The sequence below is a fragment of the Ailuropoda melanoleuca genome, chromosome 14 (assembly GCF_002007445.2).
Source record: "Ailuropoda melanoleuca isolate Jingjing chromosome 14, ASM200744v2, whole genome shotgun sequence".
In the NCBI taxonomy this organism is placed as follows: Eukaryota; Metazoa; Chordata; class Mammalia; order Carnivora; family Ursidae; genus Ailuropoda; species Ailuropoda melanoleuca.
The window spans coordinates 97,720,349-97,736,119 of record NC_048231.1 but is presented as its reverse complement, the minus strand read 5'-3'; the positions used below and the strand labels follow the sequence as shown (position 1 = coordinate 97,736,119).

Below are 15,771 nucleotides of genomic sequence, written 5' to 3'. Positions count from 1 at the left end.
GAACTATTTTTCTCGTATCACATTAATTTACTGTCCTTGTTCACACTCAGAGACATCATGTTCAGTTAGGTACCTGTGAATATAAATACTATGAATCCGTATATAAATGCACCTGTATGAGTACACACACATACACTGTATACACATACCAAGCTAGAAACAAAACAACTCTGACATCCTCACATGAATCTATAAAGGAGAGGTAAACTTTATGTGGCTTGTTAGCTTTAATTATTTAATTTACCCCTCATTGAGAAATGTTCTCAAACTAACCGTCTGTGGCTCTCACTGAAATTACCTTTTGTTAATAAATAATTTTTAAGGGGCGCCTGGGTGGCACAGCGGTTGGGCGTCTGCCTTTGGCTCAGGGCGTGATCCCGGCATTGTAGGATCGAGCCCCACGTCAGGCTCCTCTGCTGTGAGCCTGCTTCTTCCTCTCCCACTACCCCTGCTTGTGTTCCCTCTCGGCTGGCTGTCTCTATCTCTGTCAAATAAATAAACAAAATCTTTAAAAAAAAAAAAAATAAATAAATAAATAAATAAATAATTTTTAAGCAGGAGACATTTGTTTAATAATATTGGGAAAAGCTCTCCCTCATTTTAAATTTCAGGAGTTCACTGTGTTAACACAGCCGACTCTTCGTGAACCAGTGTGTGATCATTACTCCACGGACGTCAGAACGCCCGCCTAGGACTCAGAAGTCAGGCGAATGCTGGCAACTAAGGTTCCTCATGTGATTTCAGCAAACTTAAGTTAATAACTCTAAACTTTACCACTTGCTGGAAACAAACCTGAAGCAACGTTAATATAAGATTTCATAAGCAAAGAGAAATATTGCTTACCACTTTTTTTTTAAACAATGGATGGAATAATGTTTTTGATTAAGACACAACTACATACTGGACTTAGATACTCACCTTCTTTAGATAGCTGGTCAGCACACATATGCTTTGTATGCATGGGTATATATATATGTGTGTGTGTGTATAATGTATAGTACATAATATATAATTAATGTAATACATATATAAATAAACACACATATATACACACACAACTAAATGTGGAATCATTTGAAGCATTTGGCTTGTCATCATTTTGTCAGGATTTTTTCTTTTCTTTGCTCATTATTCTAGCCCACATGCTTACCTGGCACAAAGCTTTGGTACACACAAGATGTGCAAATAATATTGTCTTAACAATGATTATTAATAAATCATTGAAATGGGAAAGATTCATGACAGCATTTTATCGATGAAAATGCAAAGGAACAGTATAAAGGCAAGTGGGGCTGATCTTGAATAAACCCGTAAAGCCCATATGAAAAGAACCTAGGTGCACTTGCGATATATTGGTATTTCCAGACTGCTACATAAAATAAGAAGATAAAATTGTTTACTGTAAGTGCTAGGATATAACAGCCTCTTTAGCAGTCCACTCACATGTGCCTGGAATGGATAGTTAATTGTGTCACGTTGAAATCATTAAAATAAGTGTTACTTAGAACAAGATTTCTTAGGGGTTGAGTTTGACTGAGTTCCCATAGACATATGAGTTAAAATATCCCTCTGATGGAGGAAATTCAATTTTTTAACTTTTCCTCTTGTCTATGGAGCTTTCTGCCCACTAGACTACACATCTGACCAGAGAGAACAGTCAGCTTCACTTCCTCCTCTACACTGTGTGCATCCATACCTCCTTCAGACGGTTTGGCTTTGATTCTCTCAGTTCTTCGTATTTCCATTTCCACACAGACAAAGCTGACTCCAGTCGTTCTATTTCTTTTTCCAAAGATGAGCGCATTCTAAATAAAGAATTAAAATCAAAATAGATTTACAATATAAAAATAATTTTAGGAACACATTCAACTTCTGATTTCCTCTTTTTCTTATTTTTATACCTGTATATGACCATTGTAATCACAGAAAAACTTTTCTAGCTTATAAAAATTACAAATATTGAATAAAACTTGGTTTAATTTGTTATTCTGTCAATTAGCGTTAGAGTAGGTTAAACGTATTTTTTATTACTTTATGTTAGTTGGTTAAACATATTTAATTTGGCTTTGCCAGTATAAAAATATTTGACTTTCTGCCTGCTTTCTCCTGTATTATTCATGCATTTCTCTCATTCTCTTATTCATATTGTTTCCTTATATAGGAGGATATATATATATTTCTAATTTTAACATGGCTTTTATCCAACTTCATACTGTGACTATACATGAATGAAGAATCCTTTGATATGAAAGAGAATCCCAAAGAGTCCACATAATAATTTAAAAAATCAATAATTCACTGAGGATATAAAAATATTTTTAAAAAATTTGCAATTTTGTTTAAATGAAGCAATTTTACTGGGATCTTTATTTAAAATAATTGAAATTAATTTATCCATTTGTACAACAAATGACAGAGGTAGGATTGAAATCTGGTCCTTTAATATTTCAACTATTGATTTTTTTTTTTGTATGCCCATATGTCTATCAGAATGAGTCACTGAAAATAATTGTTTACTTCTGGTTGTGATTAGCATAAATTGACCTTTGCAGATGGCCAATCCTCATCCGTCAGGTGTATCAGATTAGCGTTAAAAAACGCTCCATCTCTTCTTTACTTCCATCACAGAATTGCTTTCCCTAACCCTTGCTTCTAGGCTTTGACAATGGGATATTAGCAGACATGACAGACCCAGATGTCTGAAAAGAATCTGTGTGGTTGGGCTTCCTCTCTTAAGTTTCAGTCATCACTGTGAAAAGAGTTTCCCCGAGGAATTGATGTCCCCAAATAAAAACATAAAGTAGATCTGAGCCCAATCTTACTATGGAGACAAGCCCAGCGGGCCCACCTTTTTTGTATTCATATGGGCAAAATAAATCGTTTTAGGCCACTGAATTTTATGGGGTGTGTGTGCGTGTGTGTGTGTGTGTGTGTGTGTGTTGTTCTGCTGTGTTTTTTCTTCAGCAAAAGATAACTGACATAGAAAATGATACTTAAAAGGGGGATGCTACAGGAAAAATGGTGATAAAACATAAGCAGCTGGAAAAATGGTGATATGTGTTATTTAGCAGTGAAACATGATGAAATCATCACTTGCAGTGTTTTAGAAAATGGAAAATGTGCCTGACATCACCAATGGAATGCTAGTGGGCACCATGTGGCTGAGCCTTCAAAGTGTTTATGCAACTGGTTTTACCTTCTTGTATTTTGGCCACAGCAATGAGAACTACACAGCAATGCAGACTCGCTGCTCCCAGTGGGAGTATGAGATGGGATCATAACTGGTCTTTCCTGCAGATCCCAGTCTACATCAGTCAGCCTTTAGTTGGCTCACAGACTCCAGCTGAATACAGTGATTGTTTTCTACCACTGAGATTTTTGTGGTTGTTAGTTACAACCTTATTGTAATTATAATTAACCAATTCACACACTTGGGTCTATTTTAGTTATAATGTCATTAGAAGGATCTTAGAAACATATTCACAGATCCAGAAGATGTACCCAGAATCAAAATTCAATGTCATTTACATATTTATGAGAAATATGAATCTTCCACGCAGAGATACTATGAAAATAATTTAAAATAGAATTAGGTCATAAATATATTAGTTTAATCCAGTCAATGGATAAACAGCTTATTAAAAAGTTATATAATTATATTTGCATGAACCAAGCCATAGAACTGAAGAGAACACGTGAGAATTGGTTAGGGTTTAACCTGAGGAGACTAAGGTTGCAAAAACACCAGCACCATTTATGACTATAATTTTGAATCCCTTATTAACAGCAAATATATTAAAATTAACAAACAAAAGGGCTTCATATAAAAGTCTGTGTCCTATGAACACTGCCTATGAATGTTTATAGCTCCAGATTAACCACCTCAGCCCAAAATCCGGTAGATAAGCAGACCCAGAGAGCTAATGACACCCAAGTTACTTACTAAGATATTATTTTTATCCTTAGTGACTATGTTTGGGATTTCAAGAAGAATGGGATGAAATATAGAAATAATGAAGAAATTCCCAAATACTAATATTTGTTGTCACACTTAAACAGAACATGTAAAAATCATTGTACATTAAAATATGTTACATTTTGGCATTTGGATAATTTTAATGTTTTTGGATGATAAGGCATATTTGAATATTTAAAAGAAATTGAGTATTGACTTAGACTTGTAAATTTCAGTTGCAAAATATAAGAAAATTTCATTAAGTTTGTAACTTCATCGGAATGTTTAAGAATCACCATATTTATAATTTTAATTTACTAGTGTTGCATGAGAAGAACATGGGAATCTTTTTTTGTCAGGGATTAAAAATTTTTAAAAGGAAAAGGAATATAGTAAATTAATAAAGTGATTTTATTAAAGGATATTAATTAATTACATTTGTGTAGTTTAAGCACACATTGACAATTTTTCTCAAAATTCATCAGTAAAATAATATAAAAATTTACTTGAAAATTTGAGAAAAGTCTACATTTTAAAATTTCCAAATTCAAAATCATACATGTTCAGAAATCACTATCATTTTTTTTAATGTTTCTTATTATATTATGTTAGCTATCAGTTTTTAACATTGCACCTTAATAAATCAAATGATAATGTTAGCAAAAACCTCACGTTAACGTAAAAATGATTTATTATTATTGTAGAATCAAGGTTGATACTCAAAAATGTCATCAAAAAGTACTGGGGTTTTTTATAATTCAAGAAAAGCACTTTATATACTAATTAAACTTTTAATCTTTGTTATAGAGAAACAGAGATGTATTCTAAAGATTAATTATATTTAGATTACACCTAGACTTAGAATAAGTAGTCAAAGCCAGCTTATGAAATAAAAATAACATAATTTTGCCCAAGTATATTAAAGTGAAATAGATTCCTATTCCTTATTTAAGGCAAATCAGTAATATTTAAAATATTTAAATTTAAAATTTAAAATATTCAAGTATGCATCTTCAATACAATAACTAATGTTTATTAGTTCACTGAAATAAAATTATGTGTTTTTATTATGTAAAATGGTACAATTTAGTCAGAGAAGGGAAAGGACAGACATTTCATAAACACATATTTAGTGGTAATGTGATACTTGGATATTTTTAGTATGGCTTCATGAAAAAAAAAGTTATGACTCTATGCAAGCAAGCACTGAGGACATAAGGATATTGCACACTTAAATTTATACAGCAGAGGGCACTCTTTAAATTCTTAATTTCTGGCCTAATCAATTTATATTTTAGAGGGATTTTCAAAATTGAATAATTATCCAGTTAAATTTATAACTGAAATTTATATTATCATATCATTTGAACTACAACTAGGCAAAGGAAAAAAAACCCTAATTTTACTCTAAATAGTACTGCATATTTTATGCACTTCTTTTAAAAAATAAGGTTCACCAAAAATGTAGTATTTTTTTTTAAAGATTTTATTTATTTATTTGACAGAGATAGAGACAGCCAGCGAGAGAGGGAACACAAGCAGGGGGAGTGGGAGAGGAAGAAGCAGGCTCATAGCAGAGGAGCCTGATGTGGGGCTCGATCCCATAACGCAGGGATCACGCCCTGAGCAGAAGGCAGACGCTTAACCGCTGTGCCACCCAGGCGCCCCAAAAAATGTAGTATTTTTAATATGATTATATAAACTTTTAAAGCTCTAATTGCTAAAATATATAAAATTTCCAGAACTAAAAGATAAGGCGTGAACCAAAATGATTTTTATGGAAAGATATTATATTTCTATGCAATCCCTTGATACTTTGTTAACTATCATGATCCCATAATAATTGAACATAAAACTTGGACAAATATATACGCAGGAAAATTAACCAAAATATTTTTCAGGGATGAAAATTCCTGAAACATTAATATATGGGGACAAAATTAATCATTTTTGAACTATTTCATTGTAAAATAGCTAATAAGTATTTTCTTAAAGGTCTATTAATGTCAAATGCTTTTGCCAGACAAAAACAAATTAATCTAGATATCAATTTTTCTATTAGTTCAAATTGTAGAGTTAGTATCAAACCATAAATAATAAATCTTTATAAATATGTTTTAATTAGCAACGTATTTGTCACTTTGTGATTCTACTCCCAAGCATTTACAATTATACCTTTGAGCATTTTCAGCATCTTTCAGCAAATAGCCAAACCCATATATAGTTAATTTAATTAGAAAAGAGATGAATTTAAAGAATACTATAAAGGTCAGAGATGTTTGGAAGGATCAGAGACCAAGACTCAAAGGCAATCCCGCCAGGAACAAAGGACTACTCTCATGACATAGAGCTGATCCTATGAAAACCTCACTGCCTGTTGCCTATACACTTTCTGGGTATCAGGTATGTGTCTGACAAGTAAACGTTCCAAATTTGCCACTTTAAGTAGTAAAGGATATTAATAGCTCAAAGAATCTTTTTGAGGAGATTCCGGGAAGATCCAGAGAAGCAAATGGGGAGCCTGCACAGCCAGGAGTACCAAAGATGATTCCATAGCAATCTTCCCATCAGCATTTCACTGCAGCCACCATTTAGGTCCAGACCTCACAGCATGACCTCAATACCACCAACTCCAGACATGGCGATTCTTTCACTAGAGATCAGAGACCACTGCTGCCCCTGGGATCAAGACGTAGCTACTGCCACAGCCTTTTTCCTCACCAGGATGGATTGTGGGTGCTCTCTTCTTCTTGGGGCATTAGCTTCTGCTAAAAAGTCTAGGGGGCTACATCTGAAGAGATGTTCCCATGTCAAGTGTCCACACCTTAACTACAAGAGAAACTCAAGTTGAGACTTTCTAGCAATTTTGTAGTCTATGCAGAGAAACAGACTCAATCTCCTTAGGAAGGGGATTGCCCAAACACAAAAGATACTATAGAGTAAAAAACAATTGCAAAAATACACAAAAGTGATTTGAAATGGATTAAATATAAGACTGAAACCATAAAACTTCTAGAAGAAAACTTAAGGAAGAAGCTCCTGAATATTGGTATTGGCAATAATTTTTAGAAGTTGACACCAAAAGCACAGGCAACAAAAGCAAAAATAAATAAGTGGAAGTACAAACCAAAAAGCTTCTGCATAGGTAAAGAAACAATCAACAAAATGGAAAGACAACCTATGGAACGGAGAAAATATTTGGAAACCATATATCTGATAAGGGGTTAATATCCAAAATATATAAGGAACCCATACAGCTCAATAGCAAAAACAAAACAAAACAAAGACAAAAAAGCCCCCAAACAAAAACAATTAATGAGCAAGGTAAACAGTTTTCCAAGAAGACATACGAGCGGCTATGTATATGAATAGGTGCTTAACATCAATAATCATCAGAGAAAAGCAACCCAAAACCTCAGTGAGGTATCACCTCACCATTTTAGAATGGCTATTATCAAGAATGCAACCGATAACAAATGTTGGTAAGAGTGTAGTTAAGATGACATTGTTGAAGGGAATGTAAATTGGTGCAGCCACTATGGAAACAGATATGCAGGTTCCTCAAAAAATTAAAAACAGAACTGTCATACGATCTAGCAATCCCCCTTCCAGGTACACAGCCCAAGTATCTCCTCCTGTTCATTGCAGCATTACTCACAAAAGCCAAGATACAGAAGCAATCTAATTGTCCATCTACAAATGAATAGATACAGAAAATGTGAGGTGTGTGCATGTGTGTGTGTATGTACATATGCAGGACATTACGCTGAGTGAAATAAGCCAGACACAGAACGACAAATACTATATCATTCCATTTATATGCAGAATCTTAAAAAGTTGAACTCATAGTAACAGAGAGTGGAATGCTGAGTGCCAGGAGGAGGGAAGTGGGGAGAGTTAGGACACATCAGTCAAAGGGTACAAACTTTCAGTTATAGAATAAGTAAGTTCTAGGAATCTAACGTACAGCATGATGACTATGGCTGACAGTACCATACTGTATACTTGAAATTTGCTAAGAGGGTAGATCATAAGTGGTCTCACCACCACACAAATTATTAATGGTGTTAAGTGATGGATGTGTTAATTAGGTTGATTGTGGCAATCACTTCACAGGGTATACCAAAACATCACATGTGCTTGTCGGGATGAGGACGGGTGACACATGAACGGCTGAATCGCTATGTTGTACAAAAGCATCTAATGCGACACTATTTGTCAACTAACTGGAATGAAAATAAAAACTTAAAAAAAACCACCCCAAACCCATCACATTGTACAACTTAAATATACACAAATTTTATTTCTCAGTTATACTTCAATAAAGCTAGAAAAATAAATACATATGTGTAAAGGAATACAAACCATAAATCACTTTTTTAAAAAGGCAAAGGTTTACCACACATCCTATTAGTAATAGTGAATAAATAAGTAGGCCTTACTGTCTAACCTTTAATAACATTACACTAAATAATATTAACTAGACTTGCATGCCCATTTGTTCATTGTGTTCATTGAGGAATATATATATATATATTCCCGTCAAGATTTTAAGTCTCATTTTATTGAGAAAAAACACACCATTTAATGAAGCAAAGCAAAATAATTGTAGCAAACTACTTTTCTTCTATAGAAAATTAAGAAATGCCATCTAGAGGGGAGGATTAAAGCTCTGTTTCAATGACATTTTCTAAGGGATACAGGTGCCATCTGCAGCTTAACCTGAGAACTGGTTCCAAATGGTAAAATACTTTACCTCCTCTTAAGATCTGACATGGCCAAAGCCCCTCTCCCTAAATGTCCAGGTACACCCAGCTCTGTAAGAGGATCAGGTTCCCCTCCTCACCTCACCTTTTCCACTGGGAAGTCATCTAAGAGATCAAAAATATATAAATTCTCAATACACAAGGAACTTCTAGATACTGGATAATTATTTTCATAAAACTGAACAGCACTCAGAATACAAATAATGTAATAAAGTTCTTGTTTTTGATAAGGAGGCTCTCATCAGTAACTATGGTGGAAAGGATCCCCTGAGTTCTCTTGGCTGATTCCTGTGCTCTAGTCAGGAGAATTTTCCCACGAGCTGGGAACATAGAAAAAATTACATTCACATGTTCTCAACTCTGGCCCATCCACTTGCTGAGATTCCAGGAGGACGAATTTAAAAAGTTAGACAGATTTATTGCAACAGTATATACTATATCCTTGGGAAACATTCTCTTGTGATAGAAAAAAGGCTTTGTGATTGTCTCGTATGGACTGCGTGCTGATGTTGATTCACAGACATATAACACCCAGGGGACTGTTTATTAAAGAGAAGAGTGAGGAGACAAAGTGGAATCAGAGGTCTCCTTTCCCTCTTATTTTCTAGCCCATGGTTTATATATTGAAGTCCCAGCGAACTGGAGAATTTACTTACTATAGGGATTGTTAAATTATTCCCAGGGAGTCAAATATAATGTGCGTGTATGAGTGGGAGTGTAGAGATACACATGTGTATCATTAAAACTGGCACCTCGGGGAGTTTACATGAAGGAAGGAACAGCTTCATATGTTTCTACTACATTATGTCAGGGAAGTAACACTGTGAGTGGGTGTGAGAGAAGTCTATAACCACTAAAAAGTTAAATCCTTCAAGAAATAAAACACAGAGGTTAGAACTTGACTGCGACTTATAATTCCAGATGAAATTAATTTTTAATATGGGTACAGGCTTAAAAATTACTTCAATTTTTTTCTCCTTCCTACTAATGTCGATTACTTATATTTGGAATTTATACTTGATGGTAGAATACAAATATTTATTATATACACAGGAATATTATTACAATCTATTGTATTGTGATTGTATTGTCACAATCAATTCACATGGCGAGGTATAGACAACGCATCTGATAAAGGGAATTAGTGGTGGGAATAAATTTCAGAGGAACTAATGAGAAATTTCTGGCTAACAGATAAAGAATGGTATATAAAGGGCTTATACTACCTGTGAAAGGTTTGTGTGCATGTTATCACTAATCCATTTAAACCAGAAATATTGAAACCATCATATAACATATAATTATATTCATACTTATTTTCCCCCATTTTCTTCTGCCCATTAAGAGTCTTATAACTAAAGAGATGGAAAAAATAATCATTTTCAGATTGGGGAACCATATTTTAAAGTGTATCAAATATTCCACATAATGCCAGTAATTGTTTAAGGTGATCATGAAGAAATAGCAAAAAAATGATACTGAGTAATTCACACTAGTAATCACTTTCCCAGACATTATTCATGTTTGGTCCTTACAAGAATTCAGTGAAGAAGGCAGAAGTGATTCTATATGACTTTGAGACAAGGTCATTAAAATGCTGTATATTTCTCTTTGTGCCCTTAAGATGTTCACTTTCAACCAAGCCACTACGCTGTGAGGAATCCAAGCGGCCACACGGATAGGACACCTGCAGGTGTTCGGACGAGGACTCCACGGGAGAAACAAGATCAACCACCAGATATGAGAGTAAGTGAGGAGGCTTCAGATGATTCTGGACCCCAGCCTTCAAGTCATCTCCAGCCTTGAGCCATCCCAGCTGAAGCCACACGTAGTGAAAGATGAGTTGTCCATGCTCAAGTTTCATGAACAGAATAAATGGTGACTGTTGTTTCAACACTAACCACTGCGTGGGAAGTTTTGTTATAAAACAATAGACAACTGTAATATAGGTACCACTATCCATATTTTTACAAAGGAGACAAAGCACAGTCTTGGCTAACCCAGTATCATGTAGCTGAATATGTCAGAACCAAGAATATCCAGGTCATTTAGTCTCAAGTCTAGTGCTCTTTGCTCTATGCCACAAATGATCAATGAATAAAGCATGTTTTTCTGCAATCAATAACTCACAAATTATGAATTGTCCCTTATAAATATTAACATATTTTTCATTTTTATTGACTCGCTGAAGTCTACAAATCTGTAAAAATTAGAAAATCCACTGGCTATTCTAGCCATATGCATTAGTGATTCAAATATAATTAAGGTGAATCTGCCAGAGATGATGAGAACAAGGTTATTATAAAAGAATGATAGAAACTAAAAACTAAAAAGTTATAAATTACTCTTCAAAATTCAAAAATTGACTTGTTTTGTCATTGTTTCTGGAGATTTCCTCTGATCCTTTCTTGTCTTTGTCATTTTTAGTCTCTCATTTACACTCAAGAGTCCCCTTTAATATTTCTTGCAGGGCTGGTTTAGTGGTCATGAGCTGCTTTAGTTTTTGTCTGGGAAGCTCTCTCTCTCCTCCTATTCTGAATGATAGCCTTGCTGGATAGAGTATTCTTGGCTGCAGATTCCTCCCATCAGCACTTTTAATGTATCATGCCACTCCCTTCTGGCTTGCCAAGTTTGTTGAGAAATCTCCAGTTAGCCTTATGGGTTTTCCCATGTAAGTTAAGGACTTTTTTTGTCTTGCTGCTTTTAATATTTTTTCGTCACTATATCTTGCAAATGTAATTACAATATGTCTTGGTGTTGGCCTGCTTTTATTGATTTTCATGGAAGTTCTCTGTGCCTCCTGGATCTGGATGACTGTTTCCTTCCCGAGATTAGGGAAGTTTTCTGCTATTATTTCTTGAAATAAATTTTCTGCTCCATTTTCTTTCTCTTCTTTTTCTGGGACTCCAATAATATGAATATTACTACATTTGATAGAGTCACTGATTTCCTAAGTCTATTCTTGTGTTGTATAATTCCTCTTTCTTTCTTTTGTTCAGCTTCATTATTTTACATTATTTTGTCTTCTAGGTTGCTAATTCATTCCTCTGCTTTTTCCACCCTGTTGTTTGTTGCATCAAGCCTGTTTCCAATCTCATTTATTACATTCTTCATCTCTGAGTGATTCTTTTTTAACTCTTTTATCTCTTTTGTAAGGGTCCAAATGGCAATAAATACATATCTACCAATAATTACTTTCAATGTAAATGGAATCAACCCTCCAATCAAAAGACACAGGGTGTCAGAATAGATTTTAAAAAAACAAAAAAACAAGACCCATCTATATGCTGCCTATAAGACAGTCATTTTGGACCTAAAGACACCTGCAGACTGAAAGTGAGGTGATGGAGAAATATTTATCATGCAAATGGATGTCAAAAGAAATTCAGAGTAGCAGTACTTATATTGGACAAACCAGAATTTGTTGTTCTTGTAATGTTTCTGTACTGCTTTGGAATCAGGGGAGTAATGGCCTCATGGAATGATTTTGAATAAACTTCCCCTATTTCATTATTTGTAAGATTTTGATAAAATTGTCATTATTTTTTTTAAATGTTTGGTAGAATTCACCAATGAAACCACGTGGTCTTTGGCTTTTCTGTGTTGGGAGATTTTTGATTCCTAATTCAACTTTCATTCTTATTGGTCTAAGAAGATTTCCTACTTCTTGGATTTAAGATTCATGATTCAATCTTGGTAACCTGTGCATTTTTAGAAATTATCTGGGTTTTTGTTTCCCCTAAGTTTGTTTATGGTAACATGTTATCACACTCTGTATTTCTGTGGTTATCTGTTGTATTACTTTCTCTATTTCTCATTTTGGTTTTTGAGTCTTCTCTCTTTTTTCTTAATGTAGTTAAAACATTGCCAATTTTGTTTTTCTCTGTTTTGTTTTATCTTGTTTTGTTTTGTTTTCAAAAACTGGTCACTACTTTCAATGTATGTTTATTCTAGTCTCTATTTTATTTAATTCTGATTTTTCTTTGCTATTTTCTTCCTCTAATAAATTTGAGCTAAGTCCCTTCTTTTTCTTGTTCCTTGTGGTGTAATGTTAAGGTTTTTTTTTGAACTTTTTTTCTTAATACAAGCATTTTTAGCATAAATTTCACTCTAACATCTGCTTTTGCTGCATTTCACAGATCTGAGAATATTGTTTTCTTTTTCTTATGTTTTGAGACATATTTTGATTTGCTGTTGGATTTACTATTTGGCCCACTGCCTGTGCAGTAGTGTGTTATTTAATATTTGCATATTAAATATTTAATATTTTAAACATTCAAAAAATGAATATGCATCAAACTCATTTTTAAATATTAGTACTTAACGACTAATACAAATACATTATCAAGTGGCCTGCTTGCTAGACTTAACTTCAATAAGTTTGAAAATCAGACTTGGTTAAGGAAGACAATGATTAGCACTTACTCTCTTTCTTTCCATAAAATTTTTTGGAACTCATCCAGGTGCACCTGCAAAGCTGAAATTTCAGGCACTTCATTCTGCAGAGGCCGGTTTATTGCTTGCAGTCTTAATGCAGATTTCAGTGTACAGTTTTCAGAACCACCATTCTTGAATGAATCAGGACAGTTAAGATTGAGTTTCATCTCTTCATTCAATCTTAACTGGTCAAGAATCAAACCTTCCTCCTGAAAAGAAAAAAAATATATAAAACAATTATTGTTAATTTCTTAAACCTAGTGCAGAAAAATCAAGAAGAAAACATATTTTTGGAATAAAATAAATGTTACAATTCAGCATCAAATTCCTATTTTCATTTCTTTATCAGTCTGTAAGAGGTACGTGACTGAACTTTAACTTGCATTCCTCAAGCTTTTTTTTTCTTGTAGGTTCTACATTATAATGAAATACATTTCCGTCTTTGAAAATTTTTCATTTACAGTGGAATCTACATTATATCTACCATAAATCCCATACATCATAGAAAGGCTTAAAATTTTAGATGGAATTATAGAAAAGCAAGATATTATGTTTTATATATTTAGAGGTGGAATTAAATAGAAAGGAATAACAATATAAACTGATATTATTTAAAGACATAAAATGAATTCCTAAAGTTTCTGAAAGTATGTTCCATGGGTTGTTAACAGTACATACCAGGTTAAAAAATGGATAAATAAGGTTATGAATTGCTATATAAAATAAAATTTTTAAAAAGTTTCTTTTGTACAGAATTCTCAAAAACATCAAGATTCCAAGAATATCAAGAAATTCTAAGGGTGGATAATGTGAAGCATTACATAAAGATATTTACCTATGGTAACTATTTTACAGGAATTAATTGTAAGGCCAAAGTCCCAAACCTTGGGAAATGTTTAAATTACTGCATGAATAATTTATTATTATTGTCATAATTAGGGTAAATAGAGAGAAATCTCTCTAAATATTTTATTTTCACATAAAAAATTGCTGGGTTAATTTTTCTTAAAACTATTACTAAGATCAGTAATATGGGCTGCTGAAATGTGTCTCATCCAAAAACTGATATCTTGAAGTCTTACCCTGCCCCCAATGCCTTAGAATGATACTATATTTGGTATAGGGTCTTTAAAGAGGTCATTAAGTTAAAACGAGGTCATGATGGTGGGCCTAGAGACAGTTTCTTTACAAGGAAATTTAGAGATAAGCACACACAGAGAAAAGATGATGTGAAAACACGGGAGAAGATGGCCATCTATAACTCAACGAGAGTTCTCTGAAGAAACCAAACCTGCCAACACCTTGATCTCTCACTTCTAGCCTCTAGAACTATGAGAAAACAAATTTCTGTTGCTGAAGCTACCCAGTCTGTGGTACCTAGTTATGGCAGCCCAAGCAAACAAATGTAGTCACTACTGGGCTTGTCATCTTCCCTTTCCTCCCCATTACTGTATACAGCATTCAAATATGCTCATAATCTCTGGATTCCTCTGCCAAGTTTTTTTCTTACCTTACTATCTATGTTGTCCTCTTTAGGAAATTCTCTTTTCACCAGACACTCTCTGATAGACTTACATGTTTGTGAACCAATTTGAAACTGGTCTCCTCGTGCAGAGGGCACTTCTACGAAACTAGGATGCTTCAGGTCCTGGGTAGTTTCTAACACCTTTTGATGTGGCAAACTTTGTTTCTTTTTCAATGTACTCAATTCTTTCATTGTCATTTCTAATTTTATTCTGAGCTGTCTTCCCTCCTCCCTGGCACTATTCCTTTCAGCCCGAACTTTGCTCCACTTTTCTCTCCAATTAGCAGTGCAGTCTGACCACCACCGCATGGTCTTCTCCATCTGGGCAGCTCTGGCCTTGACTTCTTCAAGTTCCCGCAGGCGAAGCTCTTCACAAATACTCCACTCATTGGTGTTGCAAGAGTGTGCACAGAAGTTGTGAGCGGCATGTGATTGCAGCCCCTGAGGTGGCAAGCAGGAATGACAAGTGTCCCTGGGGGGGGAAGTGGGTGCTACCATGTCACAAGGTGGTTTTATTGATGACTGCTGCATCTGGAAGATTTGTGTTTCCTCTATTAACTGATGGATGGAATCTAAATTCATATTCATCTTTTCAGGTCTAAGAAAAGACAGAGAACATAATTAACATTTGAGTTTCCCTTGCAGTTATAAGAGCAAGATCTACATTTTAAAAAAGAATGTTGATGAAAACAATGTATCTTTCAATATTGCATATTTTCCTTTCCACTGTAACTAAAAATATGGAAGAACTTATGCATTTGTAATTACCTTCAAAAAAACAAATAGCTCATATTAAATTTTGCCACATGAATACACATAAAAATATAAAGTTGCAATTGGAGGTAGCATATGACATGAATAATTCATTTTAACAAATCCAATTCTTTTTAGGTTATATTTACTGTAATATATATTGTCCATTAACTACTCGGTGATCCTCTTTTCCCTGCTAACTCAAGCACAACCTATTTAAGTGGAAGGCAGAATCTATTGCTCTCTGGGAGGATAAACCCCTATTCTAATCCCAGGGGCTAAATCCTAATTGGTCTAACTCTTCCACAATGGCCTCCATTTCACTGACCATTCAC

General features: G+C 34.2%; 1 protein-coding gene across 3 annotated transcripts in view; it reads right to left on the bottom strand.

Annotated features, from left to right (window-relative positions):
- Positions 1-15,771, bottom strand: part of CCDC102B (coiled-coil domain containing 102B) — a 180,973-nt gene that overhangs the window by 74,434 nt on the left and 90,768 nt on the right. For all 3 annotated transcript variants that reach the window (XM_034643302.1, XM_034643301.1, XM_034643300.1), the window contains exons 2-4: positions 14,669-15,281; positions 13,147-13,367; positions 1,697-1,805 (exon numbers count right to left, since the gene is read on the bottom strand). In XM_034643302.1, the coding sequence (XP_034499193.1) occupies positions 1,697-1,805; positions 13,147-13,367; positions 14,669-15,271 (933 nt within the window). In that variant the 5' untranslated portion in view covers positions 15,272-15,281. The remainder of the gene's footprint in view (positions 1-1,696; positions 1,806-13,146; positions 13,368-14,668; positions 15,282-15,771) is intronic.